Raw genomic sequence first — 26,720 nt, forward strand, 5'->3', positions numbered from 1 at the left:
CACGATCCAGGCGAAAGGACAGGGAAGGAAGAGAAGATAAAGGAAGAAGCAGGCCGGTGACCAGAGCTTCGACAGATGTCGATCATGGATAAGGCAATTGAAAGGACCAATGGACAGAGAGGTGGGCATTACGTTTCCCAGTCATAAAAAGATGATGCTAATTGCTACTTTCCCCCAAAACAGGAGGCGTTCGGAGTTTGCCATTTTCCGTTCCCACGTTTGTGATTCTCATCTTCCCAGAGAGGATGGAACGAGTTTGCCGCTGGCCGTGCAGCTCGTGGTTGTGTCGAGCTGTGGATGTCTTGGGAAAGATCAGGTTGTTAACAGCCAGCTGGTAAGACTAGAGTTGGTACGATACTGGATGCAACGCCTACCGACGGTTGGTTTCGCGAAAAGATCCTTACAGCTACAGCATCTTCATGGCTCCTAACAATGGGCCGCCGCAGGTGAACACGTCACCTTCTGGAGATCCAAAGAGTTCCGCATCGTTGAAGTACTCCAGCGAATAGTCAATATCGACGCACTTGTAGTTATCGGGAGGTGATCCTGTCCACGATCAGCATCTACTAGTAAATTATAAAGATTGACAACTCACCTCCATGAGGTCCGACATGTGGACAGTGAACCTCGGGCCTGACCTTCGTCAAGATAAGATGAATAATTCTGCAAGCGATGTTGTCGCCCCACGCCTCGTCGAAACTACCAAAAGGCTTCGTCTCCAACTTTGCAATGCAAGTAAGAGTATTGTCGTATTGCTTGTTCTTGCCTGAACATTGCTTCTGGATGGTTGGGCACAACACCGCCGATGTGACTTTCTGTGTAAGAAGGCTCGTGAAGTCCTGTCCGATAGCTACGCGAGTCCATTTCTCGAGATTGGGAATCCACGCATGATACTTTAGGACTCTCCCTTGGTCGTCGAAGCGCCAGAAGGCGACCTACTCCATCAGCATTTCTCCAAACACACCAAGTCTGACAACGTCTGTCACTCACCTGCGCCAGTGTCGTCTTTGGCTTGCTATCGTCAAGCTTCCCAGTCTTAGGATCAACATGACCCGTGCGCAGATAGACCAGGGACGTAGCAACCTCAGGACAGCCGCTGGTAAATTCTACCACCTCAGCCTTGTAGAAGGCCAAGCCTTGCTCCTCCTGTGGTACTGGAGCTAGGGCGAAGAAGTATTCGATCGAATCATCAAATCCCGAAAAGTTGCCGACTGGATTTACTCTGCCTGTGGCCTTCTCGTTGAAAAGGCCAGCAGGCACTGCTTTTGCCCCTTCGTTTACGATTTGGATGTTGTTGGGGTATACTGTGATGTTGTAAATCTTCTGGATCGTTTCGAGGTTTCGCTGTGCGTAGGCTGGCAAAGCTCTCTTCTCGGGAGACTGTGAGTGCTCGCCATGACTTCGTGCTGCTACATACGCGATGAATGCTAGCAAGACAGTGAGAAACGATTGAACGATTGGCATAATGGACGAAGGAATGGCGAAGGTATGCGGATCAAGTCTAACAGATCGATGGCCTTTGGTGTATTCCGGGGGGTTGTATGCTTTAAATGGCACACCCCAAACGGACCTGCAAACTCTTCCGGGTCATGATGAGCCAGCGTTTGAGACCCGGTTCGAGACTTGCCCTAGATGAAGTTTGACGATTTGACCGGGTGCTGTGTGGGGATAGGCTCGCGTAACGGAGAAGGTTAACACGGTACCAGAATAGGAAAAGCACCGTCGATTACTAGGCAGACTATACCAAGTCAGTAGATAACGCCCTTCGGAAGTAAACCACTGTTGCAAACAGTGGTACGCTAAATTTCCTGACATACAAGAATTGCTGTATGGACCCAGGACAATGGACATTGAATCGACTCAGTGCTGGCCGAGTCATGACCCTGACCCGTCGCAGATTCGACATTCAAACAACATCATTTCCAGCCTTGATGCATGTGGCATGAGTCGTGATTTCTGTCAAGAATTATGCGGTATTTCATCATTCATACCTTCGATTCGAAAGTGTGGCGATGAGACTTGTAGCGATCTGAGACGCCTCGCTCTAATGCTTCCATGTAGCTTCCAAGACGCAGTAGGATTGCCCATTGTGTGATATGTCGGATCTGGTCTCCGCATTGCTGAACACACTATGTCAGAGCCTGACACAGCTGTTCTCAGTCTTCCTTCTTCTTCTCGCCCATCTCGATGCCCAGCTCGTCAAGAAATTCTCGTACGGTTTGTACAATAATGCCATGATCCTGCTCTTGCCTGAGGCCGCTCACCACAATGACAGCCACTATACCTTCAACACCCTGCACGCGAACTGGCCAGCCTCCTCCGTGGACTGCATATTCGCTCGCCTTCGTCCCTAAAGCAAATTTGGATGCAAATTGAGCCTCGTCTCCTTTGAACTTGTTGTGCATGTACCAAGTGGACGATCCAAATCGCAAGACCGTGTTCCGTTTTCGAGCTACCCAGCTGTCATTGTCAGGCGAGGTCCCTGAGTGCGTAGTCGCGTGAAAAAGGCAATGGTGCCCATGAGCTAGGCTGATGTCTATCACGGCTGGTTTCGAGAATGCCAACAAGCGATTTCGCAGGCGTGAACCCACCTCCCAAGCTGTATGAGAAGTGAAACTTGGGAACGACAACGAGTTGTCGATGATTGCAATTTCCTCTAGTGCTCGCGGCGGCTCTGGTATGACAGGATCGGAAGCCATGGTGAAACTGTGTACGTTCGGGAGCAAACAGCTCTGGACAGCTCTGCTTGCTTAAGGATCAAGGGCCAAGCAAAGCATCGGCAATCGGGCCGGTCATCCACACTTTGACTTCACCTTGACCCGGCCTCCCTTTCTTCCCCTCATACACTGACACTTCCAACAGTGCGGCGAGGATCAACGCAATTGTCGACCCAAAAATGGCTTTGGTTGCAACGCCATGAATGCCGCGTTCAAACAGGTAGGCATGGCCACAAGGACAGCACGAGACAGCCAGCTTGACCATATGAACAAAGCCACCTCCTCGCGACACTCAGGCTAAGGTTCAGACAAACACACATCGCCAAAGAAAGGGGACAGCAACCCAAAAGCTGCAGCTCCAATCTCTGCACGACTCCTTGCCGCGATCGTTGCCGCTGCTGCATACGCTGTGGTATACCACAATTACAACGTACCCGTTTCTATTCAGCATCGTGTTCTGGTGCATGATGTATGGATCGCCTTGGCCAACACATAACATAGTCGCTTCACGCAATGCATCAATATCTTTGTGCATAGTCTGAACAACTTATAGGGATTTGAGATCCTTGAGATGGTGTTCGGCATCGCGCGTCCACCGCCATTCGCACCGCGCTTACTTGTTGTTCTCCTCACCTTGACATGATATCTTGAATCGGCATACTTGAGAAAAGCAACGGAAGACTTCTACGTCTACGAATGGATCAATCCAGTACGGGTTGGCAAGGGATTGTGGCTCATGTCTTTGGCTATGCTGCCGGAATGACGGCAGTTTACTCACTTATGTGGGACGCGGTGTGGTCGCGAGATCGTCTAGCGCGGAAAGAGTCGGTAACAGACGTAGTGATTGATGAGTACAGAAACGCCCTCTCGTTCCGCTTCTACGAAGGAGCTGGTCGTCAAAGTGAAAGCTGTCTAGACTTTTCCAGTCTACGTGTAACTCAACGAATACCACTCCAATAGCAATGATGTGCTTCTCAATTGTCCCTACCACCGTGTCTCATCCACGCAATGACACGTACATTCGGCCCAACTGCCGCAGCCAGATCTCATTGAGGGGGGCAGTCCGACTTGAATGTGAGATGTCTGATTTGTTTCTCACTCGCGGCTTCTTCCTTCACCAAGTATTTATCGACGCACAGGTCTTCAGGTCGAAATGGCTTCGAGTCGTGTTCTGTGATCAATCGCTTCATAAGGAGTGAAATTTCCCAATCAGTCGATGTCGAGTATACGGTGACATCAGGGCTCTCCGGGAATCGTTTCCAAGGAGTCCGAGTTCTATCAGAGAGATGGTCGAAAGTATTTTGTACATCGCGGATGATGATATCTCGTATCTGGCACTTAGCGTCGCCGATTTCGAAAGCCTCTTCAACGACGTCTAGAGGAGGTGGCGCGTAATTGCTGGCCCAATCGTAGTATCTTATGGCTAGGTTCTGCAGCTTAGGCATACGATAAGCGTCGGCGAAAAGCCAGAGTGAGACTGCTGTCCTTTGATGATTACCGAAGCTTTTTGTCGAGGAGAGCTTCTTTTCTTCATCATGACTGTATGGTAGCTTTCCGTGATGCAGCCAGTGGAAGAAATACTCGATCACGACCATTTTTGTACCTGGAAACAGCAGAATGCGATTTGAGGGCTCCTGCAAAGCCTTGGTGAGAGCGTCAGCGAACTGTGGCGACGCCGTGCGTAACAAAGTCTTGTCGACATGATACTTTCTGCCGTTGTCATCTTCAGGCTGTATCTCAATTGTATCTCCAGGCTCTTCTGCCATCGAGAGAGCCCTATGACTGTTTAGCGATCGTGCAATAGCCCGTAAGCAACTAAACTCACGCCATGAGGTCCTCGATGCACTGTTCGTCGGTCTTTTCTTCCATATCTGCTATTGGTTGTGATGGATATCCTGGGATGTTTGGTGACGGACAATGTCACAGCATCAGAGAGGAGTCAACAAAGCTCCTCCTGCTCCTACCTCAGGCCTGCCTCTCAAGCAGAGGCAAGTCCATGGCCTTGACAGAGCTGACTGTGCCTTCCCCATGGGGTTCGGTCATTGTGCTTTTGTGAAAATGTTATCTCGCATTCATCTACCAGTTTTTACGCTCCGTAAGGGATGTACTATGAAGGTGGAGTGTAGCCTTCGCTTCTTATTATCCTCAGATACTGCCGAGAGCAGAGTGTTTTTGACTTGGCAGAGTGAAAACGTTCGTCAACGGCTCGGACTGGGCAGGATCGTTTTCAAGGTCGTGATGTTGATACAGCGCTCGAGTCTCAGTGTTCCACGGCCCCCCGCTGAGCAGTACATGTTATTGACCATAGTGGGCACGCAGGCATGGAGAATAGTGGTAGCGCGGCATATGGAAGCTGGATTGAAGATGGGACCTGAAGCAGAGGGCAGTTGGAGTGCGCGGTAACTTGGCGCCAAGCCCTTCTGGGCTGCGGCCTCTTTCTTGAGCAGGTTAGCAAGATACCTTCATGTCAAGACCACGCCAGCCACGTCTGCCGCCCGATGAGCAATAGCCGGCCCTGGACTCTAAACCGAGCCCCAGCTAGCCGCCCGAGCCCCAGCATAACCCGATGCTAGCACCATTGTGGAATCGCCTTGTATAGAATTACGTGCTCTTTCCACCCAATACAGGCTATTTCCGTTCTTAGTTGGTGTTGTTGATAGGCGCGGCAGGGCGCGCAGCGCGTCACCTAGGAAGCCGCACCTCGAAATCCACCGTAGACCTAAAATTCCCCTTTCTTCCCTCTTTTGCAGTAGATTGCCTAGTAACTATCGAAAATGGCTGAATCTCCATTATACGAAGAGTTTCTCGATGATCTTATCGCCGGCGGCGCGGCGGAGGCGGTGGAAGGCGCGCTCTCGGCGGTGGAAGAAGGCGCGCTCTCGGCGGTGGAAGAAGGCGCGCTCTCGGCGGTGGAAGGTGTTGAAGGTGTTAAAGGTGTTGAAGGTGTTGAAGGTGTTAAAGGTGTTGAAGGCGCGCTATCAGCGGCGGTGGATGTTGAGTCGCAGGAAGAGGTAGAAATAGTGATAGACGGCGCGCAATCGACGGCGGTGGATGTTGAGTCGCAGGAAGAGGTCCAATTTGTCTCGGAGACGCGTATTCGAGGTCGCAGTCGCTCACTAAGCGTGCCTCGAGAGCGTGTATCGCTTCCTGACTATCGATCAGTGTCACCACGCCCTCAGAAGCACCCATTCTCGAAGAAATGGCGTCGTGGGCCTATGCCTCGCGAGTCTCAGTTTCCATCGCACCACGCCCTCGTCGAATACGTACATGCCTTCGGAAAGTCGACTGGATACGAGTTCAAGCAGTACAAGCCACAGAAGAACAAGAAGGGCATCAAATATCGCCATCGGTGGGTCTGTGGTTGCTTCGGCGCGCCTGATAAGCGTACGTAGAAGGATGAGGAAGTGATAAAGCGGAAGTCGACTTCGAAGAAGATAGGCTGTAGGTTCTATTTCTACGCCGTTGCTGTCGATCCAGCGCAACCAGAAGGCCAATAGGTTATCCGCCATTCTACTAAGGAAGATTACTGTTCTCATAACTATGAGAAAGACGATATTATCGCTCTTGCTACGTATAGGAGACAGTCGAGATCGGCTCAGTTCCTCGAGCAACTAGAGCGACTTTAGCAAGCGCGAATGCCAACCTCGAAGATTATAGCATACTTCCGCAACCGTAGTGTTATTCTCAAACTATAGGACTTGTATAATGTAGCCTGGACTCGCAATATCAACGCACGACAAGAAATGAACTAGGCCGCGCGGATAGTTAAGTTATTGGATGAGAACGGCATATTCCACGACATTCACGAGAACCCCGAGAACGGTGCTATTCGAAGTATAGTTGCGCTCTACCCTAAGTCACTCGAGGCCTTTAAGAATACGCCACACACACTCATTATTGACACGACGTATTCAACCAATATCTATAACCTCGAGCTTCTAGATATCGTCGCTGCTGGACCGATAAATGACACGATTGAGCTCGGCGTTGGCCTTATTCGACCGAAGCCTGATCAAGCCGACTTTACTACTTTGTTATAGTCACTGCGGAAGGGTCTTGAACAGGCTGGTTGTCCGCTGCCTCTCGTTATTAGCACTGATCGAGAAGTCGCCTTAATGCTAGCGATCAAAGAGGTCTATCCAGGCTTATTAAATATCGTCTGCGACTAGCATCTATAGCAAGATATATTAACTCGTGTCCGGAAGGAGCGTAGCGAATTTGGTCAGGTGAAGGGCACCGATGGCTCTTGGACTGACAGTCCTTAAACTAGCAAGTTTCTACGGTTGTTCACTCACACTGTTCATAGTTAAACTGAAGCCGAGTTTAACGAGAACGCTCGGAAACTGGACAACGTCTATCCTATATTCAAGGCCTATCTCAACAACAACTAGTAGTGCTATAAGACTTATATTATCGACTGCTGGACCAACGAAGTGCTACACTTTGGCTGTAAGACAACCTCGCGAGTTGAAGCCACCCACGGCCGTATCAAACAATGGCTTAACCATAGCAGCCGCCACGATATCTTCACCTTATTTGAGAGCCTTCTTAACTAGTGGAGCGAAGGGCATGATCGCCGTCGTGTCCGCCTTGCTGAGAACCTGAAGAGGTGTAACAAGGCACTTACTAGACCATTTTAGGCGAGCGTTTCTCGAGTTGTAAGCGATTACTGCCTTCTCGAGGTCAAGGTTCTATACCAACGCGCTATCGACCTCCTGCGGACCACAACTAACGACGACGGCAACGAGATTAAGCACTCGGCGTACTCGTGCTCCTGTCTACAATGCCGCTGTAACGATTACCTTAGCAAGACGCATGGTTATCCTTGCAAACACGACATTATGAAGCTTCTCGAAACAGGTAGAAGCCGCGCTGTGCTATTGCCGAGCCACTTCTATAAGCACTGGTTGATCGACTTCCGTAGAACCTTTACTCTACGAGAACCGGAAGTGATCTATAGCAACCGCAAACCTCTCACTAGCGGAGCTACATTGTATACAACAAAGCGTATAGCAACGGCTCGAGAATTGGACGACTTGAATGAGGTTACAGTAACTAAGAAGCGGAAGACAATAACGGCTAGAACAGTCGACTTTGCCTTAGAACTAGGCGTGTCTCTTACACAACTTCGTACTACGGTTGCTGAGCACTGTAAGTGCGTAAAGAGCCAATGCCGCACTCAACAGTGCCCTTGCCAGAAGGCTAATCGACCGTGTAGCTCTGCTTGCCATCTAAGAGGCTTCGAGTGTTTTAATCTACGAGTTGAGCCTTCATTATCACTTCCAGCCGCCGCTCCGGAGCCACCTTCTGAGACACCTTCTGAGCTGGATCTACTTCGCCGAGAGATTGAGGACCTCCGAGCACGTGAGAACCATCGTCTACAGTCAGAAGAACAGCAGGCCAGACAACAGGCTGAATACAACCGCCAACAGGCGGCATTCTATAAGCAACAACGACGAGAGGCTGCTTGGCAACAACACCACCGCCAGCAGTTATCGCTCACACAGCCAGTACGACAGACAATGAGCCCTTTACACTATAACGTGCTACAGCAACAGCACCATCAGTTCACTCAGCAACAGCACCATCAGTTCACTCAGCAACAGCATGCTAGTCAGCAACTAAGAGACCAGTATGAGCCAGCATATATAGCCTCGCGTGGTTATAAGGCGGCAGGTCGTAACCCGCTTGGACCTGAGTAGATAGAGCACACGCACTTGCCTTAACAACCAACAACACCTTGAATTGTGCTATACCACTGATTTGCTAACAAACTTTGGCTTCATGGCTGCTGGCAACAGTATGGTGGTGGTTGCCCGGTTGGCGGGGCCTGCAGCGACGCGATTATCGCTTCTACACGCGATTTTGTATAGAACAGGCGATCTCGTAATCTCGGGTTATGCTGGGGCTCGGGCGGCTAGCTGGGGCTCGGTTTAGAGTCCAGGATAGCCGGCTGGCTGGAGCTCGCGATCTACAATTTCGATCGACACAGCGCCAAATTGTCTCGATACCGCCCACCATTCGGATTCGATGCCCAATCCCACATGCAAACTGCCAGCATATATGTAGCGAACGCTGCGGGAAGCCGGTTCTTCAAGAGTAGCATACCGATGATGTAATAAAGACCCGAAGATGAGGATCACAAGCGGAGGAACGTGGCACTGTAGGTGCACCGGGTTGAATACGATGACCGAAGTGCGTAGGCAGAAACCACCAGCTGTCCCAGATTCCGGGCTGTAGGCTCGTCATCACCTTTCCGGGATCTCTGTCCTTCGGGTGAAGCATTTGCTTCCTTCATTTAATGCATTCGCAACATCGAATACACTTGGAACGGCCTGGGCGCACCCGATACCAGTCAGAAAGAACATCATCCCAGTAAGGCTTCCAATTGCAGAACGTGCCTCCGCTTTGAAAATCCTTAGAGCACCGAAGCAAGTTGTCCTTGATTCGCGCATCCGCATCGCAGCCGTGGTCGTACCATGGACAGTCACACTGGAAACATGTTCTCATCTTACTATCGCTGAGCTCAAAGGATTTGTACGCGCAGCGAAGTGGCTGGCCCTTCGATCGCGACAAGTATCCCCATATCTCAAATGTTGAGAAAGCATATCACTTCCGCGCAGGCCAGATCGTGCAGAATACGAATGTATGGGCCACCCACTGGATTGGGCAGCGGCGTGGCATAATATCTACAGCCAGGTTTTGCTATCTTCCTGCCACAAACGGTATGGGCAAGGGTTCGTGAGGACAAGGATGTTGGTTTTGAACTCAAATGACGCGACACAGGACCAGACTCATTTCGAAACACTTTTAGGCTTTGCTCGCCAACCTGGTGTGGTCTCGCACAGAACTGCGACCTTCTTCACTTGTCTTACATATCGTGCAATTGCTGCATAGCGTTACATCATTGACAAATCTGTCTGCGATTTTGTAGCGATGTCCCGAATGGCTGATGCGCCACCACGATCAGCATCAACACCATATCAAAGGTTTGACGAGCCACTGTCACCGTACTCACGACACCCACAATATCGTAACTATGACCAAGAGTCTATGGAACGCAACAATGGGCACTCAATGAGCAGAGCACCTTCATCTCAGAGATCATCGTCGTCTCGCTCTCCTTCTCCCAGGCACCGCAGTCGTCATCAACGCAGAAGACGAAATTACTCGGATTACTCGAGATCTCCATCCCCAAGACGACGAAGACGGTACTCATCAGATGATTCCCGGTCCCCCTCACCACGGCGGAGTCGACATGGAAGTTCTCGTGGCGGATCTCGAGGGGGCTCTATCACTGACGAAGAAGAGCCCATGGAAAAGATCGACAAGCCATGGTATAAGAAGAAATCTGTGTGGGCCACTGTAGCCAGTGTGGCCAGTGTTGCTGCTCTCGTCCCAACCAGTTTCGCCGCAAGGGCGAGCACCAAGGCAGCTAACGCGTCGACGATGGCCGCGAAGGGCTCTATCAGGAGTGCCAATGCCGTAGAGCGTTCTACCAATGCTGTAATAAACACAGCTCGAGGGAGCGGTCATCAAGATGATCGCGGTAGATACATTGGCGACAAGAAGAAGAAAGAGGAAGGGGAAGAGGAAGAAGAGCCGGATCCAGAACCGAAACGCCGGAAGTCACGCGGCTATGATCGACGGAACCGTGGTGGAGCTTGCCGACACGAAAGACCGCTCCTCGAGTACGAACCTTTGCGTAGAGCTTTGGCATCTGGTGATTACGCGATGGGATATAGCAGAGCACGATAGTCTCGAGGGAAAGGCGTTGGCGGAAGATACCCATTTCTTGCTCATGATGTAGGTGCATTCTTAGGCTCACTTGTTGTCTTGTACGATTAGACAGATATGCGATGAAACGAAGGCGGCACTGTGTCGAGCTTAACGCTTCATCAGATTTCTCCTTTCCCTAAGGGACGTAAGCGAGGGATTCATAGGTCCTTGCCATAGCGATCGACGTTGAATATGTGATCCTTGTCGTTGTCCGATCCGGTCCGCTCGGGCTCGTGTCCAGTTTGCACAGAGTGCAACTTGGCGCGATTCAGCTATAGAAGTGCACCGATTCAATTCTGCCTCTAGCAAAGATGGTAGGTTATGGGTTTCGTCCTAGTTGATGTGTCAAGTTGCTGCGTGCCATTCCACGCTCTCTCTATCCACAACATGGAGGGGTCGGGATATTGATGCCAAAGGCGATGCAGCAGGCAGCCGATGGTGTGTCTTATAGGTCTTTGAAGCGGACTGTGAGCTCATTTTGTCCCATCCAGCGCGGCTGCTATCCTGTCGGTGATGTTTGTTCGCTGTGTAATCGTGGTCGATGTAATTGGCCAACTATCATCAATCTCCGTTGACTTCGACCTGTTCCTGTCCTGGTCGTCTTCTGCAGTACCAGTACCAGAAAGCTCTCTTGTGTGGTGATACGTGCGTATCACTGCTTCGAGCTTGGCGATGTTACATCTACAGCAGCAACCTTCGTCCGAGGAGCGACAGCACTGCACATTTGTCTAGCGGCTTCTGGATGCAGTAGGACTCCTTCGCGGAGGAACCAGAGGGTCTGCTGTGCTGTGTAAAGATCGACGGGCTACACGGGTCGGACGACTTGAGCTTGTGGTACGCATCAGCATCAGCATCAGCGTGGCTCTGTGGCTATGCAGCATCATAGCAGCCTTCAGCGCCAACCGCGCCTATCGTCCCCCTCGTATCCCAGATCATCTTCCATTGTGTAACCTGCCCGCTTCGAGACCGGCGCATGGCTCCTGCCCACCTCGCGTTGTTGTGTTAGCAGACTGCGATATCTGGAGTTACGGCGACGGCGGGGTTGAACGCGCATCCTGGCCCCTCGGAAATTGTCCGTTGACTAGGGCCACCAGAGCTCCGTGCTGACCAGCAGTCGAGAACACCGTAGCACGAAAGATCTCTGTCGTTGTAGGAGGAATACCCACCATCGCTTCGCGTCTTTGCGTCGTCGCAAGAAGCAAGAAGAGGAGATCTGGAGGTTTCAGGCCCAAAGCGACGGATCGACGGATCAAAGTGGATTGTGGCTGGTGAGGAGTGGCACAAGAGCAGTATTCTATCGCAGCTATCGCAGCCATATCATAACGGGGCCGAAGCTGGATGTTGGGGGAACAGGAGCACCAGAGCAGGCCGCCTAAGACAGGAGGAGGAGGAGAAGCGAAAGCCGCGACGCTGGATGCGATCAGGCGTCGTCTGCGCGTGCCACAGCGGTCGCGAGCGCAGAGCTGTCATACCGTCGACGGGTTGACAGCGGATCGTGATGCGGTTGCATGGTACTGGAGACTGGTGGCCATCGGCTCATCATTCATGATATTAGGAGGGTAAGCAGACATTCGTGGAATGCGTAGAAGGAGGGCAAAGCGCTGACAGATGAATAGCTTCTTGATGCTGCCTGTAACGTTCGAGAAACAAGCTAAGAAAGACCTTCGAATCGGTCAAGCCGTAGTAGGGATATTTGCAGTCGCACTACTGACCGCCGGATTCTCGTTCACTGGTCTCGTGTGCTTCGCCGTCCGGAATCCTTTGTTCCAAGCAGAGACCGTCTTCCTTCCGTCGTTGACATCTTGCGCCCTGGGGCTGTTGACAATCTTTTACAATTTCCTGGTTTTCAATCGATATGAATGGAATACGCCGGCGCTGCTAGTTACCATCGCTGCTGCACTCACCACAATAGTGTACGGAGGGCTCTTGCTACGGGCTCAGCGCAAGGTGAACTCGGTCAAAGCCAAGCGACCAACTCTTCCAGTGCCCATGACTAGGATTCAGCAAGATAGCGAGTCATCATTATGGCACGGACAGGGCACAGCGTACTATCAGAACTACAATCGAAATATGTTCCCATCCGCGTATACTAGCACGCATGTGCAACCAGCACAAACGGCACAGCAATCGACATATGACTCGGACTCGATTACCGAAGAGGAAATGCAACGGCAGCAAATGTTGATGCTTTTGTTGCAGAACGACCATGATATATCGACACCGGATCCGACTGCATCTACGTTCCGAATAGACTGGCAAGGTAGAGAGGAGGAAGAAGCACCGGCGCAGGGTTACTATGCGCCGAGCTCAGCTTCTGTGACTCCTATAACAGCATATGCCCCACAAGGCATAGGGCGGCAGTGTTCGAATGACTTACAGCCATGGGATGGCGTGTGGAGAGAAGTCCGAAGACCAACCAACTAGGTAGCCAGGACTTTCGGGAAGCCAAAAGACGAGAAATCGAGCGAGGGACGCCTGGATGATTTGCTTGCAAAGATATGATATTGAATTTAGCATCGGCGTCCCGGATGATGAACGACAAAATACCCAGCGAGTGCGACTTGTGTATTTTATGAAACTGGTGGCACGTGATGTATTATGGCTGCGAACTGAAGAGACTGAATTGTTGTGGTGTGAAAGTTCTTGTGCCTGTCTCGACTGGTAAATTACGAGGTAAGGCTATGGGTAGCGCAAGCCTTGCCCGTACTCAAAGACCGCCGATGTTCGATGTCGTCTCGTTACGCTGAATATGTGATATTCAGGTATCCAGCTCAAGATCTGTGACGGAAGACGCAAGACCGAGCGCGGTGAGAGACATTTGCTAGGCTGCAGTAGAGCCAAGCATGGAGCCTACCTTTCCATAGCAATCAATGCATTCGCGTAGCCTCAGTCACTGTCCCGAATTGTTCGTTGCTGGCGCTGTTGTTGCTGTGCAAAGGCGAGGGAGAAATGAAAGCGAACCTTATCTAGACTTTTCGCCAAGCTTTTTCGGAAACGATTGCCGACATTGCGGTCAAACAACAACTTCACCGACCTCGAGCGACTCTCTTCTGACTCTTGCACGCTTCGACGTCTGCTCCTCTCAGCAGCGCAGGCGGCACCCAATACAACAAGCATGTCTGCATCTCTGCCAGGCAGCAGAGACTTGCCTGCATCGCGACATGATCTCAATACATACTGGGGCAGAGTCAAGCACTCCGCCGAGATTGCAGACCCGAGGTGAGGCAATAGTGAAGCATTGAATCGGCCTCTTTGAAATGATCCGAAAGGTTCAGTATCACCGATTTGTTGTTATTGCTCGAGTGCAGACTACCAGAGCATTCACGACACATTTGCTGACGGGAATCCTCAATAGAACCCTCTTCACATCAAGCACCGCACTGGAACAAGCAAAGTCACTCCTCACTCAATACAAGCAAGGAAAATTGCAGCACATGACACCGGAGTTATGGCAAGCGAAGAAAGTGGTTGATGCTACCCTTCATCCAGGTGAGTGCTTACCTATCCCGAGATCCCGCATCGACTGACATGCACAGATACTGGTGAACCTGTATTCCTCCCTTTCCGCATGTCTTGTTTCGTCATCTCGAATCTGGTAGTAACTGCTGGCATGCTCACACCGAATCTCACAAACACGGGAACGATCGCCTGGCAAGTGGCAAATCAGTCGTTGAATGTGGGCATCAACTTTTCCAACGCCAACAAAAGCACCCCAATGGCAACTTCAACGATTGTGAAGTCCTACTTCACAGCAGTTGGAGCTAGTTGTGGTGTAGCGGTTGGTCTCAATTCCATCGTGCCAAGGTTGAAGCGAGTCAGTCCTTCCACAAAGGTGGTGCTGGGTAGACTGGTACCATTCGCTGCAGTCGCATGTGCCGGTGTGCTGAACGTGTTCCTCATGCGAGGCGAGGAGATTCGAAGAGGAATTGAAGTTTTCCCAAGCGAGTCAGAAGAGACCAGGAAGAAGCGGGAAGAGGCAGGCAAAGCTTTGGAGCCCATCGGTAAGAGCAAAAAGGCGGCCACCCTTGCTGTGGGAGAGACAGCTATCTCGCGCGTGCTCAACGCGACTCCTATCATGGTCATTCCTCCACTGGTCCTCGTGCGGTTACAGCAGACTGCATGGCTCAAATCCCGGCCACGGATGGTCCTGCCGGTCAATTTGGGCCTGATTCTGACCACCAGCCTGTTTGCGCTTCCGCTTGCTCTGGCAGCTTTCCCCCAGAGACAAGCTGTGAAGGCCACGAGTTTGGAGAAGGAGTTCTGGGACCAAGGCGGGGAAGGAGGTTTGATCGAATTCAATCGCGGACTATAGACCAGCAGAAACAAACTCCAGTGCAGGCGACTTCTGAAGTTAATCATTCTCCGAGGCCCCCCGATTGAAGGTAGAGAAGTGAATGTGTCAAAGTGGTATGTGACGCTTTGAGCCAACAATTCGGAGTATCACTGGCGCGGCTCAATTTTCCTCCCTCATTTTCGTTGCCTCACTTACGCGAGCTGCAGACCTCACATGCTAAGCTCCACCTAGCTTTGCAGGCATTGAGACCACGCATTGACCAGAGCTTCACATACAGCGCATTTACTTCTTGAGAGAATCCATCAACAAGCATCCACACCATCATTGCCACGCAATTGCGACTTATTGATGGAGCCTCCGGATCATGGCTGAAGCCTCTGATAGTGCCTCGCAGAGCTATGCGCTCGCTCTGACACAGCGAGGTCTTGGATTGAGACTCGGTGATCAAGGTCCCGAGCGTAGATTACGCCATTGCAATCAATCCATACATTAAGGCTCATGAGACTCGAAGCAGACGAATACAGTATACCCATCGACGTTGCACAAGTTCCTTCATACCGTTCGAGCAGGGAAGTCATATTTCTTGCAATCATCATAACTGTTTTAGCAGACGAGCGGGTGCCAAGTATTTCGAGGTCGGAGTTGCGACACTTGACACTGCTTGGCTGGCCAACCAAACACTCCGGCCATGGCGGCGGGCACTGGAAAGAGCAGATCCGCTTTACTACCTTTATCGCACACCCACCGCTACTTCATATGCTCGCTTCCTCGGAATCGGAGCTCATCTTCCAGGCTGGATCCTGGTGTGCACGAGCAACGATCTGGCATTATGGCTTGAGAAAGTCTGGCAGAGGGCCAGAGACCCGCAAATTTGGACCCTGCCACCAAATCTCAAACCCAAAATCGTCGTAGTTACACGCAGCAAGGAGAAGCTCTATGATGACTTGGGTCAACTTGGCTTCGAGCTTGAACAACAGTGACTTGTTCCCAATGTCCATAATCATTGCTGACCAGAACGAGGTAGCTATGCAATTCTCGACATATTCAGCATTGCCGACATCTACGGGCATTTATCGAGTAGGTCAGTCGCCAATAAACACGAATACTCCACGAAGCTTTCGTGCCATCCGAGAAGATTTGCGTATTATGAGCCGATTTGGCTAGAGTCGGAAAAGAGGTCGCCTTTGGCGGAAAAGGCAAACGCGATAGTCCAAGCCGCTATCCGATGTGCTGTCAACAATGCTTGCCGGCCTAGAGAGGAAGTTGCACAAGACCCTGGCAGCCGATTCCTATAACCCCGGCACTATTACTCTAAACGAGAAGGAAAATTCATGTTGCTTCTAGGTCTTTACTAATCGCCACTGGAATAGGACGCGCCAGTTAGTTTCGCTGGCTAACTATCAAGGCAAGGCTAATTGTTATTGCGCCCGCTACTGCTTCGCTCGAGTCGCTGTCCTGATCTATATACCGCGGGTCTACGGATTCCGTCTTCTTTATATACCGAAGGGTGCGCGCACTGCGCGGCAGGTGCGATGCAGCGGATTATGCCAAGGATCAAGCCTCAAGGACCTATTTATATAGTCAGTGTAAGCGAAACTGACTAGGGCTGCCAGTACCAACACGACCTGGTATAAGATCTTAGATACGTTTTGCTACGGTGTTATAGACTTTGAAAAAATCAAAATACTGGCAATACTGCGGCTTTACTGCCCCTTAAGCAGGTCAATTACCGTCAATACTCAGTTTCGCTTAGACTAACTGTGAGGTAGATCTCACTACGGTAGCCCGCAGTACAGAACCCGTCGCTAAGAACCTTCAGGCGGAAGATGCTATACGAACGCAACCTGGTATACAGTCCGTGTTGCCACGATGTTTACGGGCTTTGAGCAAATCAGAATACTGCCCTCTAAGCAGGTCAGGCATTTGCTAATCGCTGCTAGAACAGGATGCGTGGGTCAGCTTCGCTTGGACAGACTGTATAAAGAGATGTACGGATTCACATTCAGCTCGTGAATCGTAGTGGCCTAAAGAAATTAGCGATCCGAAACATGCACTTCATTTCTCTCACAGTAGCCGCTTGTCTTGCAGGCCTTGCAGACTGCGTCGATATGTCCAGGTACTCGGCAAGGTCTGGAGTCGAAGGTGGATTTCAAGCCTACCTGAAGGAGTCAGTCATCCACTAAGCTTCTAACCTGCTACTACTGACATATAGCCGTAGACTCTATAGATCGGCGGAAGACCCTCAGGCAACGACAGGCTTCACCGACTTCTTCACATCTGACGGCGTATTGAAAGTCGTCACTTCGGTCGCAACCGGCGCCAATGAAATTGTAGCTCTCAAGCAAAAACTGTTGCCACCAAAAGGCAACAAGCATTGGAATCATCGGCCAAATGTCACGTCTGTCGATTCTGAGACAAGTACTCAGAAGACTTACCATGTACTTGGTGCTATTGATACGACGTATGATGGTGGGAATTGCTCGAGGGCATAGTAAGTTGCTGAGACTCCCGTGCGACTGATAGCGTTTGCCGACCTTCATTTGCTTTAGCTATACCAGTCTCTTCACCGTGACGAAAGACCGCAAGGGTGTTGCGAATCTTACACCACATGCACAAAATTTGGTCAAATACGATGATGTAACCGTTGATCCAGGGGTCTCGCCTACTTCCATAGCGTGTGACTGAGTAGACGTGCTATGGTCGTCCGAAGCGCATACAAAAGAGCCGCCGATAGTAGACGGATGATCGCCGGAGGGACTGCAGATGGGCAATAGTGAACAAGCATTATGATTTAGGATCATATACTCACCCCAATACATGTGTATTTGGTTCTTTTCAGAAGTACGAGACCTTTACCAATCTCTCCAGGCCCAAGCGAACAGCTCAGAACCTGATAGGCATTAAGGAAGTCAAGTCAGCGTCCGCGGGCTATAAGGCCAGCCCGCACAGCCTAGAGAAGATTCAAATGTTCGCACAAGCAAGACACTTCTGCTGGATTCTCGTCGAAGCAACGACAAACCGTGCACCTCAGGGTCGTAGAAGCTGATATCTTGCTGCGGCCGTCATCCGAAACCCCATTATGGAGGATAGCGCACGCGCACGGTAGGGACTTGATCCGGATATATGCACAGTATACCATGCCTTCCTCCGTGCTAGTCGCAGGTCCTGAAACTGCGCCATGCTCTGGGAGCATCTTCGACTCGGCGGATAACTTCGAGGAGGTTTCCGGAGTGGTGTGCGCGTATTGGCGGTCGAAACAGCATGGTCGAGAGCGATGCTGATAGAAATCCACTGATGACCTGGCAAGTGATGTTCGGGAAAATCGCATCTCGAAGGATAATGAAGCCAGCGAGATTAAGTTATGAGTAGGTGAAGCGACTGCATATTCGTTAGTCTCAAGGAGAAGCTACCAAGAAGCAAGTGAAGTCAACAGTTTCGGCCTTGGCAGATCTGTGAAGCCGTCTGCATCGTCACGAAACGTCATGGAACCTGCACTCATACACACACATCCGACGCGCGCGCGAAACAAAGAGCGGCACCACGTCTCGCGACGAGTCTTCACGTCACAACGACTACATGTGGCTGGATGCGCCATCGTAAGCGCGTCTGATGCGTACACATAGCTAAGTGCAACAACGTCTCCACTTTCTTCATTACAGACACTGTCAGTCCTATTAATATGACCCAGCAGCACCCAAAACGTGTTGAAGACAACTTGTCCCGACCAGTATCCGCCACAGGAACAATGTCTTCCACTGCAGCCGCTTCCTCCACAGGGGCTACTGCTCCAGGAGAACAGTTTGAAGTGCGGCAACAAAGCACAAGCGAAGACATGCACCCGAGCCCAGCAAACCGCATCAAGCTGAGTCCAGCGCGTCAAGCCTTAATCGACGACATCATAGCCCTCTACTCATGCGAACCCACAATCAAACGCGTTGAACGCTACACGCCCGACTGCGTCTACGACGACCAATTCGTCTACGCCAACGACCGCTACAAAATGGCAGGTCAATGGTTCGCTTTGCCAAAATTCTTCAAAGAATCCAAGAACGAAGGCTACGAAATCATCAAGAACGAAGAGGATTTGATCCAGTTCAAGAACGAACAGTCCTGGACTTTCAAACTCATCCCCAAGACCGCTACGATTAATGCGCTTGTGAGTTTGAGTTTGGAGCCGGGGAGTGAGGAGGCGGGATTTGTGAGGGTGAAGTATCATAAGGATCAGGCGAATGATAAGGACTATTCGCATGAGGGTGTTGGATTTGGGTTCAAGAAGTGGCAGGCCGATAATGTTGTGAAGGTCATGGATGCTGAGGAGGTGAAGTATTTTGAGAAGGATAAGAATGCTGCGAAGGAGCCGGTGAGGGTACATGGGGATAAAGGGCAGGAGAATGAGAGTACGCCGATGAAGGACTTGTAGATGTGTAGGAAGCTTCATTGGTACAGTCCAATCTGCATTGGGTATCTCATGTTCTCACTCTCATGTCTAGTGCGACGATGACATCTACTGCGTGCCCATTCCACTCGTCGGTTTCGTGGGATGCTCGTCAGTCACAGGTGCTCCCGTCGCGTGGCTATCGGTATGGATGCCTGTAGTCGTCGCTCCGCCTGTTGTTGTCGTTCCAGCGACTGGATCGCTGCCTCCAACAGTCTGTCCTCCATGATGCGAGCTGAGCTTCTCTGCTGCCTTCTCGGTCGCTGCCTCAGCCTCGCCGCCTGCCTGCTTTGCGTGGGGATGAATGCCGGTGGATTCGTGATTGCTTCCCAGCAGGTCGTCGGCGAAGGAGTTTATGTTCTTGCGAATGTCTTCTGTCGCGCCGACGACGCCTTTGATGCCGGACTTGACGTTCTCTGCTGCTTTTTCGCCTTGAGACATGGTGGACCGTGGTTGTGTTGCTTCTTGTTTTGCTGTTGATGGTGGACTAGTTGATGTAATCTCAGGTGGTCTGCGACTGTGTTTACCTACGCTTCTGTTCAATTCCTACAGATCGTCTCATCGCCCACCACGAATGCATACGTTACGGCGATGGCTTTGTATGGTGACGTTTGGTGACGTCGGATAGAAGCAGCTCATCCTTGTTCCTGAGCCGAGCTCCAGCCACCAGCACCAGTATTCTAAGGAGCTGTTCGGTTGCACCTGCACCTGGCAGTGAAGGTGGAAATACACTACACTGTAGGTTAAACCGAACAGGTATAGCAATAATACACCCTCTATAGGTTGAACCGAACAAGATTAGTGATATGCCCTTTAGTTAGCAAGTAAATATATTATTTAAACCTGCAGTTACTATTATATAGGTATATATCGGCCTTTAGTCGTAGTTTATATACAGGCTTAGCGCTAGCTAGCTAAATTTCGAGCTATACGACTTTAGGTGTATTTTGGTGTCTTACCGCCGTATAATACCCTTGTTTAACCTATAATATAGCTCGAACTCGCTATCGCTTTATAGTTAATAGTATCCTTAGCACCTCCTTTAATTTAACCGTAGTCCGTAGTATATTAAGCTTAACCGGACCTCCGAATGTCGACTTTAGCCTAGTAACGTACAGCTGCTATCGTTGCCTATATAGCAGCCGCCTAATACTTCGACGAATACCTCGATATCCGACCCTATATATATAGCGACGATAGTTATAAAAAGACAGTCGAGCTACTAGAAGACGAGACGAAGCTCTATAAGAATTGCCGTATCGATAAACCTATATTCTATGCCCTCTTAGATACTTTAGTAGAGCGTAGCTTTAGGTTAACTAAATAGCTAACCGCTATAGAGAGGTTAATATACTTCCTTATAGTTGTTAGCTTATTAATAGGCTTCCGCTAGATAGACCTAGTATTTAACAGGTCTAAGGATACGGTCTATAAGTCCTTCTACGCTGTCCTTGCAGCGCTATTAGAGCTATATAATAATGTAGTTAAAGAGCCGGATTATAACACCGTCCCTTCTAAGATAATAAGCGAGATAAATAGGCGAGGCATAGGCAAATTCTACCCCTAGTTTAAGGACTGTATAGGTGCCCTCGACGGAAGCTACGTACTCGCTTACATTGCTCGTAATAAGCAGGCTCTATAGCGGAATAGGAAGGGCACTATATCTTAGAATATATTAGTAGTAGTAGACTTTAATATGCTATTTACTTACGTACTTGCTAGATAGGAGGGCTTTGTAAACGATAGTCGTATATTACTATACGCTCGAGAGAATAAAGGCTTTAGAGCCAACTGTCTATAGTATAAGTATTATCTTGCTAATACTAGCTATCTAAGTACTCGGTTGACCCTTACACTATTTAGAGGCTTCCGGTATTACTTAAAAGAATAGGGAGTAGGTAATAGAATACTAGCTAATAGCGAGGAGTTATTTAATCTACGGCATTCGAGCCTACGCAACGTTGTCGAGCGTGTATTTGCCGTACTAAAGGAGCGCTTTAAGATCCTTCGAGATACGAAGGGCCCTGTATTTAATAAGGACACGCAGGTCGCTCTTGTCTACGCTTTAGTTGCGCTATACAACTTTATTAGAATTAAGAATCTAAGCGATAGCTTAATAGCCGACGAAGAGGCTCGCTAGCAAGCAGAATAGGCACTCAATAAAGTAGAAGTCTAGCAAAGTAATAGGCATAGGGCTAAGCGCTTACTTAGTAGTACTATAAACGCTAAGAATAAGCGTATAACGGCCTTTAGAAGTAGACTGTAGAAGGACATATAGTAAGACTATAAACTCGAGAAGGCAGAGCGTAATAAGCCTATCTAAAGGAAGGGCATTATTAATAGTAAGAGATAAAATGGATGCCTTAATACCTCGTCGTTATCGTGTTAATTACTTTTGTTAGCGCCGTTTGCTAGAAAGTGCTGTAATCGACGTATCTCGGTCGATTATAGCTTCCCTTAGAAATTATATCGACCTACATTCTCACTTAGTTTAGTGCTACCTTCGTAGGGCTCGACTAAGCTCGGTTCTAGACCGATTTAGATAATTTTTTAACGAGGTTGTAGGCGGCAATAAGTAGATCTTCCGCTATTATACAAAGTTGTAGTATAAATGTCGTCTTAGTAGTGTAATATACTATAAGCGGTAGATTGGAATTTAGTAGCAATACAACCGACACTATCTCGGAGCTTGCTAGCCTAGAAGCCGAGGCTCGGCTTCTAAGCCGACCGCTAAGCCGGAGACGTACAATGAATTTTAGAGACCTATATAGCAGTAGAACATTATAACTACTAGTTAGAAGCATATAGAAATTAGTACGGAGTATGTCGTATATATATTCTTAAAGACCTGTAAATTTTGTATATATATCTAGACCTAGTGTTAAATAGTAGATAGTTAGTAGTATTAAAAGCTAAACCCGGTCTTCCGCTAGAAAAGCTATCTTAATCTCGTCGTTATCGTATTAGACACTATTGTTAGCGCCATTTGCTAGAAAGTAGCCTAATCGACTTAACTCGCTTACTCGCAGTCGCTCTTAATATCTTCTTCGATATCGTTCTCGTAAGCCTACTTCCTTATCTACTCGCGCCTATATCTTAGTGTTCTACCGTTAAATACACGAGACTCGAAGAGGCCGTAATCGTCGTTATAGAAGGCCTTGCTGCACACTCTGTATAGCTCGTAAGACAGGTTATAGTCGTTAAGCTTATTAATCGCCAACTTAACTAGAATATTAGGTATTATAGCAAGGCAACCCTCTCGAATAGCATTAGTAAGGCGCACTGCACCGCTGCGGTTGCCCTTGTTAGTAGAGTCCGAGACCTAAGGCATAATAGGAGCGCGTAGTGTTGCTATTAGCTTATCCTTATTTAAAGAGCCCTTGTTTGAAGAGTCCTTGTTTAAAGAGTCCTTGTTTAAAGAGCTATCCTTGGAAACAGAGTCCGTAGTATCTAGCTATTTGTTCTCTTTGTCTGCCTCCGAGTCGCTATCGATAACCTATAGTTATTGTTATAGCGACTTTAGCTTCTTGCGTAGCTTCTAAGCAGCGACCTTCTTATTAACTCGCTTCTTAGCTGTTATAGCACCTCCCTTAGAAGCCTATCTAGTAGCAGTCTTATTGCTAAAGAGTGTCCTATAGAAGGCGGTATATAGTATAGGACGGTATCTTAGAGGCTTCGCATTAGTATATGTCTTCTTTGTAAGATAATTATTCTATACGTAGCTGTCCGTAGTAATAATACTAGTCTCTAGATCAATGCTAAACCTAGACTCGGCTTCGAGCGCTACGAAGGCCGTATATAGCACCTTATAGGCGTATAGCTTTGTCTTGCACTGTCTCTAAGTAACCGGACGCTTAGCTTGCCTACTAATAACCTCGAGCACCTTAGTACGACCTTTAGCATTAAGAGTGCCGTTACGGTAGTTGTTAAGGTCGATTTATAGGGCTATAGCCTCGAGGAATAGCTCTTTAAGGCTTAGAGACTAGTCGAGCCTTCCTTATAGTGTTTTGTCGTCGTCTAAACCGTTAGAATCCTCTTCTTATATTCCTAATAAGGCGATTCTATCTATACCTTAAGATTCTAAGACTTATATATCCTATAGTGCTGTTTAGGTAAGGGTCTACGTATTCTAGGTGCTCTATATATTGTTAAGCTTAGGTAGAAGCTCCGAGTCGGCTATAATAACGGCAGGATTTGTTTCTTAACAAGGAGATATCGGATCGAACTAGTTTTTACGGCAAATTGAAGCGTATAGTGTTATTAAAAAATCGGTATATACGGCGATATATATAGGCATCGTTAGTATTGTTGTTTATAATAGTAGAAAGCATAGAATTCATTACATTCTCGGGATACGAAAATTCTGCCTACTAAGCCCTACTCGGGTAGACCCGTAGGCGGCTATATAGCTAGTATTCGAGCCCTATTATATTCTACTATTCTACAAAGGACAACTGCATCTATAACCGAACAAGTGCGATAAATTACTATGCGAATAGCCTTATAAATAATCTATACTAATCTATACTAGCTATAGCGGCCCCGGTATAGTATAGTTTAAAGCTACACTACCGAATCTACCTACCCCTAGAACCGTAGGTATAACCGAACAGCTCCTTAGAAGCCTGTCTAGTAGCAGTCTTGTTACTAAAGAGTGTCCTATAGAAGGCGGTATATAGTATAGGACGGTGTCTTAGAGGCTTCGCATTAGTATGTATCTTCTTTGCAAGATAATTATTCTATACGTAGCTGTCTGTAGTAATAATACTAGTCTCTAGATTAATGCTAAACCTAGACTCGGCTTCGAGCGCTACGAAGGCCGTATATAGTACCTTATAGGCGTATAGCTTTATCTTGCACTATCTCTAAGTAACCGGACGCTTAGCTTGCCTACTAACAACCTCGAGTACCTTAGTACGACCTTTAGTATTAAGAGTGCCGTTACGGTAGTTATTAAGGTCGATTTGTAGGGCTATAGCCTCGAGGAATAGCTCTTTAAGGCTTAGAGACTAGTCGAGCCTTCCTTATAGTGTTTTGTCGTCGTCTAAACCGTTAGAATCCTCTTCTTATATTCCTAATAAGGCGATTCTATCTATACCTTAAGATTCTAAGACTTATATATCCTATAGTGCTGTTTAGGTAAGGGTCTGCGTATTCTAGGTGCTCTATATATTGTTAAGCTTAGGTAGAAGCTACGAGTCGGCTATAATAACGGCAGGATTTGTTTCTTAACGAGGAGGTATCGGATCGAACTAGTTTTTGCGGCAAATTAAAGCGTATAGTATTATTAAAAAATCGGTATATACGGCGATATATATAGGCATCGTTAGTGTTGTTGTTTATAATAGTAGAAAGTATAGAATTTATTACATTCTCGGGATACGAAAATTCTACCTACTAAGCCCTACTCGGGTAGACCCGTAGGCGGCTATATAGCTAGTATTCGAGCCCTATTATATTCTACTATTCTATAAAGGACAACTGCATCTACAACCGAACAAGTGCGATAAATTACTGTACGGATAGCCTTATAAATAATCTATACCAATCTACACTAGCTATAGCGGCCCCGGTGTAGTATGGTTTAAAGCTACACCACCGAATCCACCTACCCCTGGAACCGCAGGTGCAACCGAACAGCTCCTAAGCTTGGCAACGTCTTTTGGGAACAATCGAACACTTCACTCTTGCTGCATCTGCATTTCCCAGTTTTGCGACAGCGCCTGCCTGGCGGAGGCATACCAATCCCCGCCCCTCCTTCCCTTTCTTGTTACGATATCTCCGTAGATCACAGTGCGACTCTTTATCTGGCCGAGTGTTTACCACGACTTGAAACACTTCACTTCCACGCCCTTGCGTCGCGAGCGCCCACCACGCCTGCATACGAACGGCCGTCACCATGTCGGTCTATCTGCAATGGCCAGACTTTGGCTTTCTCAACAGCTTTCCGCCGCAGCCCCTACCACGCGCACTTCCACCTCCCGTCAAAGAGCGATCCTTCCGCGCGCCATTTGGCATCGACAAGGATCTCTTCAACTTTGCTCTCAAATGGCAGGTTCCAATCACTTTCGCGAGCGCCTACCTGATCGCCGTCTTCTTCCTGAACGCCTACAATCGCCGTCACAACAACCAGAAGTGGTGGATCGCGAAACAGTGGTGGTTCAGATACTTCGTCATCATACACAATGCACTACTGGCTCTCTACTCGGCAGCCACATTTCTCGCCATGTGCAGGGCCATTGCGCATACATGGCCGGGAGTGAATTCAGAAATTGGCTTGGCTGGCATAGCAGACGCGCTGTGCAAGATGCACGGGCCGAGAGGACTTGGAGACGCGACTGCATTCAACACAACCATCAATATCTGGGAAGCCAAGAATCAATTGATTAAGCTGGGCTACGATGGCAATCCCGACCCAACCGACGTGGGCAGACTCTGGAACGAAGGTCTGGCTTTCTGGGGATGGGTGTTTTATGTTAGCAAGTTCTACGAAGTCGTCGACACAGCCATCATCATAGTCAAGGGCAAGAGAAGCAAGACCTTGCAGACATATCACCACAGCGGAGCCATGCTTTGTATGTGGGCTGGCATCCGTTACATGAGCCCCCCAATCTGGATGTTCGTCTTTGTCAACAGCTTTATCCACGCGCTGATGGTGAGTGAGACCATCTTTTCAGCACTGAATTCAGCTAACATTATTGCAGTACACATATTACACTCTTTCCGCGCTCGGCTACAGGTCCCCAACCATCTTGAAGCGCACTTTAACCAGCATGCAGATTGCGCAATTCCTGTGGGGAGCTTCCTACGCTGCAGCACATTTGTTCATCAAGTACGATATTCCCGTTCGCACTCCATACAGAGTAGCCGCCACAGTCTCTTCCGTTCTCGCAAGTGCATCATCGAAAGCCGCTGCCGCTTCATCCACCGTTTCAAGCGTCATCGCAACGCCTTCTGCTTTCGATTGGGTCGCCTTTGGCAAGAAATTGCTGCTTCGCGGACTTGGCGAGGAAGGACTGGCGGAGCGAGTTGGAGTCAGCCACAGCCCGCGCCAGGACTTCGCAGGACAAGCCTATGTGCCAAGAATGGAAGAGAAGATCCAGCAGTTTAGGGAACGCGTGGAGCCTCTCTACGAGACAAGATGGCGCCAGGATCGGACCACGGTCAGCTGCATCGACACTTCTGGCGAGGCCTTTGCTATCTATCTGAATCTGCTGTATCTTGCACCCTTGACCTTCCTTTTTGCGCGATTCTTCCTACAGGCTTACACGAACTGGGGCAAGCCGCGCACTGTGAAGAAGACTGTCGAATATGGCAAAGAGGCTGAAAGAAAGGCCGAAGAACGTGTGGAAGAGATCGGGGAGAGGTTAGAGAAGAAGCTCGAGTCGGTCGATTCCAAAAACATACATGACCAGCTTCGGCGCGATGTGCAGGCCATGAAGGATGGTACCTTTGGAGCTGGTAGAAGGGTGAGCCAGCAAGTCACGGACATCGA

General features: G+C 49.1%; 13 protein-coding genes across 13 annotated transcripts; 7 read left to right on the forward strand and 6 right to left on the reverse strand.

Annotated features, from left to right (window-relative positions):
- Positions 1–406: 406 nt before the first annotated feature.
- On the reverse strand, positions 407–1,497 carry MYCFIDRAFT_214081 (uncharacterized protein; the record flags this gene model as incomplete). Its single annotated transcript, XM_007925246.1, has 3 exons — positions 991–1,497; positions 596–935; positions 407–546 (listed from the first exon to the last, which is right to left on the reverse strand). Exons 1-3 carry the CDS (start codon positions 1,462–1,464, stop codon positions 407–409), a joined length of 954 nt encoding a protein of 317 aa, XP_007923437.1. The 5' UTR covers positions 1,465–1,497.
- Positions 1,498–1,970: 473 nt separating this feature from the next.
- MYCFIDRAFT_210384 (uncharacterized protein) lies at positions 1,971–2,711 on the reverse strand. The gene has a single exon (XM_007925247.1). It carries the CDS (start codon positions 2,697–2,699, stop codon positions 2,157–2,159), a length of 543 nt encoding a protein of 180 aa, XP_007923438.1. The 5' UTR covers positions 2,700–2,711; the 3' UTR covers positions 1,971–2,156.
- An 855-nt stretch (positions 2,712–3,566) lies between these two features.
- Positions 3,567–5,034, reverse strand: MYCFIDRAFT_210385 (uncharacterized protein). The gene is made up of 2 exons (XM_007925248.1): positions 4,543–5,034; positions 3,567–4,493 (listed from the first exon to the last, which is right to left on the reverse strand). The coding sequence occupies exons 1-2, from the start codon at positions 4,584–4,586 to the stop codon at positions 3,764–3,766; spliced, it is 774 nt and encodes a 257-aa protein (XP_007923439.1). The 5' UTR covers positions 4,587–5,034; the 3' UTR covers positions 3,567–3,763.
- Positions 4,618–5,407, forward strand: MYCFIDRAFT_171841 (uncharacterized protein; the record flags this gene model as incomplete). Its single annotated transcript, XM_007925249.1, has 6 exons — positions 4,618–4,769; positions 4,801–4,812; positions 4,844–5,109; positions 5,133–5,203; positions 5,291–5,353; positions 5,378–5,407. The coding sequence occupies 6 exons, from the start codon at positions 4,618–4,620 to the stop codon at positions 5,405–5,407; spliced, it is 594 nt and encodes a 197-aa protein (XP_007923440.1).
- Positions 5,408–6,494: 1,087 nt separating this feature from the next.
- Positions 6,495–6,833, forward strand: MYCFIDRAFT_171843 (uncharacterized protein; the record flags this gene model as incomplete). The annotated part of the gene is made up of 3 exons (XM_007925250.1): positions 6,495–6,539; positions 6,593–6,750; positions 6,782–6,833. 3 exons carry the CDS (start codon positions 6,495–6,497, stop codon positions 6,831–6,833), a joined length of 255 nt encoding a protein of 84 aa, XP_007923441.1.
- A 106-nt stretch (positions 6,834–6,939) lies between these two features.
- Positions 6,940–9,625, reverse strand: MYCFIDRAFT_171844 (uncharacterized protein; the record flags this gene model as incomplete). Its single annotated transcript, XM_007925251.1, has 30 exons — positions 6,940–6,968; positions 7,009–7,089; positions 7,136–7,153; positions 7,195–7,242; positions 7,271–7,318; positions 7,419–7,445; positions 7,475–7,495; positions 7,531–7,589; positions 7,622–7,671; positions 7,696–7,703; positions 7,735–7,772; positions 7,845–7,895; positions 7,929–7,948; positions 7,977–8,129; positions 8,169–8,215; positions 8,255–8,263; positions 8,290–8,312; positions 8,340–8,433; positions 8,457–8,467; positions 8,493–8,547; positions 8,594–8,680; positions 8,708–8,808; positions 8,861–8,878; positions 8,909–9,009; positions 9,041–9,098; positions 9,145–9,305; positions 9,331–9,406; positions 9,438–9,510; positions 9,547–9,587; positions 9,621–9,625. 30 exons carry the CDS (start codon positions 9,623–9,625, stop codon positions 6,940–6,942), a joined length of 1,611 nt encoding a protein of 536 aa, XP_007923442.1.
- A 2,209-nt stretch (positions 9,626–11,834) lies between these two features.
- MYCFIDRAFT_151027 (uncharacterized protein) lies at positions 11,835–13,082 on the forward strand (the record flags this gene model as incomplete). The annotated part of the gene is made up of 2 exons (XM_007925252.1): positions 11,835–12,055; positions 12,113–13,082. The coding sequence occupies 2 exons, from the start codon at positions 11,835–11,837 to the stop codon at positions 12,918–12,920; spliced, it is 1,029 nt and encodes a 342-aa protein (XP_007923443.1). The 3' UTR covers positions 12,921–13,082.
- Positions 13,083–13,611: 529 nt separating this feature from the next.
- Positions 13,612–14,808, forward strand: MYCFIDRAFT_40034 (uncharacterized protein; the record flags this gene model as incomplete). The annotated part of the gene is made up of 3 exons (XM_007924235.1): positions 13,612–13,715; positions 13,852–13,985; positions 14,033–14,808. The coding sequence occupies 3 exons, from the start codon at positions 13,612–13,614 to the stop codon at positions 14,806–14,808; spliced, it is 1,014 nt and encodes a 337-aa protein (XP_007922426.1).
- Positions 14,809–14,851: 43 nt separating this feature from the next.
- On the reverse strand, positions 14,852–16,123 carry MYCFIDRAFT_171846 (uncharacterized protein; the record flags this gene model as incomplete). The annotated part of the gene is made up of 11 exons (XM_007925253.1): positions 14,852–14,948; positions 14,982–14,990; positions 15,018–15,226; positions 15,258–15,372; positions 15,403–15,440; positions 15,472–15,514; positions 15,542–15,680; positions 15,707–15,850; positions 15,891–16,008; positions 16,060–16,079; positions 16,108–16,123. 11 exons carry the CDS (start codon positions 16,121–16,123, stop codon positions 14,852–14,854), a joined length of 948 nt encoding a protein of 315 aa, XP_007923444.1.
- Positions 16,124–16,838: 715 nt separating this feature from the next.
- Positions 16,839–17,475, forward strand: MYCFIDRAFT_131203 (uncharacterized protein; the record flags this gene model as incomplete). Its single annotated transcript, XM_007925254.1, has 3 exons — positions 16,839–16,957; positions 17,009–17,281; positions 17,340–17,475. The coding sequence occupies 3 exons, from the start codon at positions 16,839–16,841 to the stop codon at positions 17,473–17,475; spliced, it is 528 nt and encodes a 175-aa protein (XP_007923445.1).
- A 994-nt stretch (positions 17,476–18,469) lies between these two features.
- MYCFIDRAFT_131367 (uncharacterized protein) lies at positions 18,470–19,210 on the forward strand (the record flags this gene model as incomplete). Its single annotated transcript, XM_007925255.1, has 1 exon — positions 18,470–19,210. One exon carries the CDS (start codon positions 18,470–18,472, stop codon positions 19,208–19,210), a length of 741 nt encoding a protein of 246 aa, XP_007923446.1.
- Positions 19,211–19,294: 84 nt separating this feature from the next.
- Positions 19,295–19,666, reverse strand: MYCFIDRAFT_81972 (uncharacterized protein; the record flags this gene model as incomplete). Its single annotated transcript, XM_007924628.1, has 1 exon — positions 19,295–19,666. One exon carries the CDS (start codon positions 19,664–19,666, stop codon positions 19,295–19,297), a length of 372 nt encoding a protein of 123 aa, XP_007922819.1.
- Positions 19,667–25,124: 5,458 nt separating this feature from the next.
- MYCFIDRAFT_40076 (uncharacterized protein) lies at positions 25,125–26,493 on the forward strand (the record flags this gene model as incomplete). The annotated part of the gene is made up of 3 exons (XM_007924236.1): positions 25,125–25,880; positions 25,930–26,259; positions 26,329–26,493. Coding segments are annotated over 3 exons (1,251 nt in total), but the record flags the coding sequence as incomplete, so codon positions are not given.
- Between the last annotated feature and the right edge of the window lie 227 nt (positions 26,494–26,720).

The sequence above is a fragment of the Pseudocercospora fijiensis genome, assembly GCF_000340215.1.
Source record: "Pseudocercospora fijiensis CIRAD86 unplaced genomic scaffold MYCFIscaffold_2, whole genome shotgun sequence".
NCBI classification, from domain to species: Eukaryota; Fungi; Ascomycota; class Dothideomycetes; order Mycosphaerellales; family Mycosphaerellaceae; genus Pseudocercospora; species Pseudocercospora fijiensis.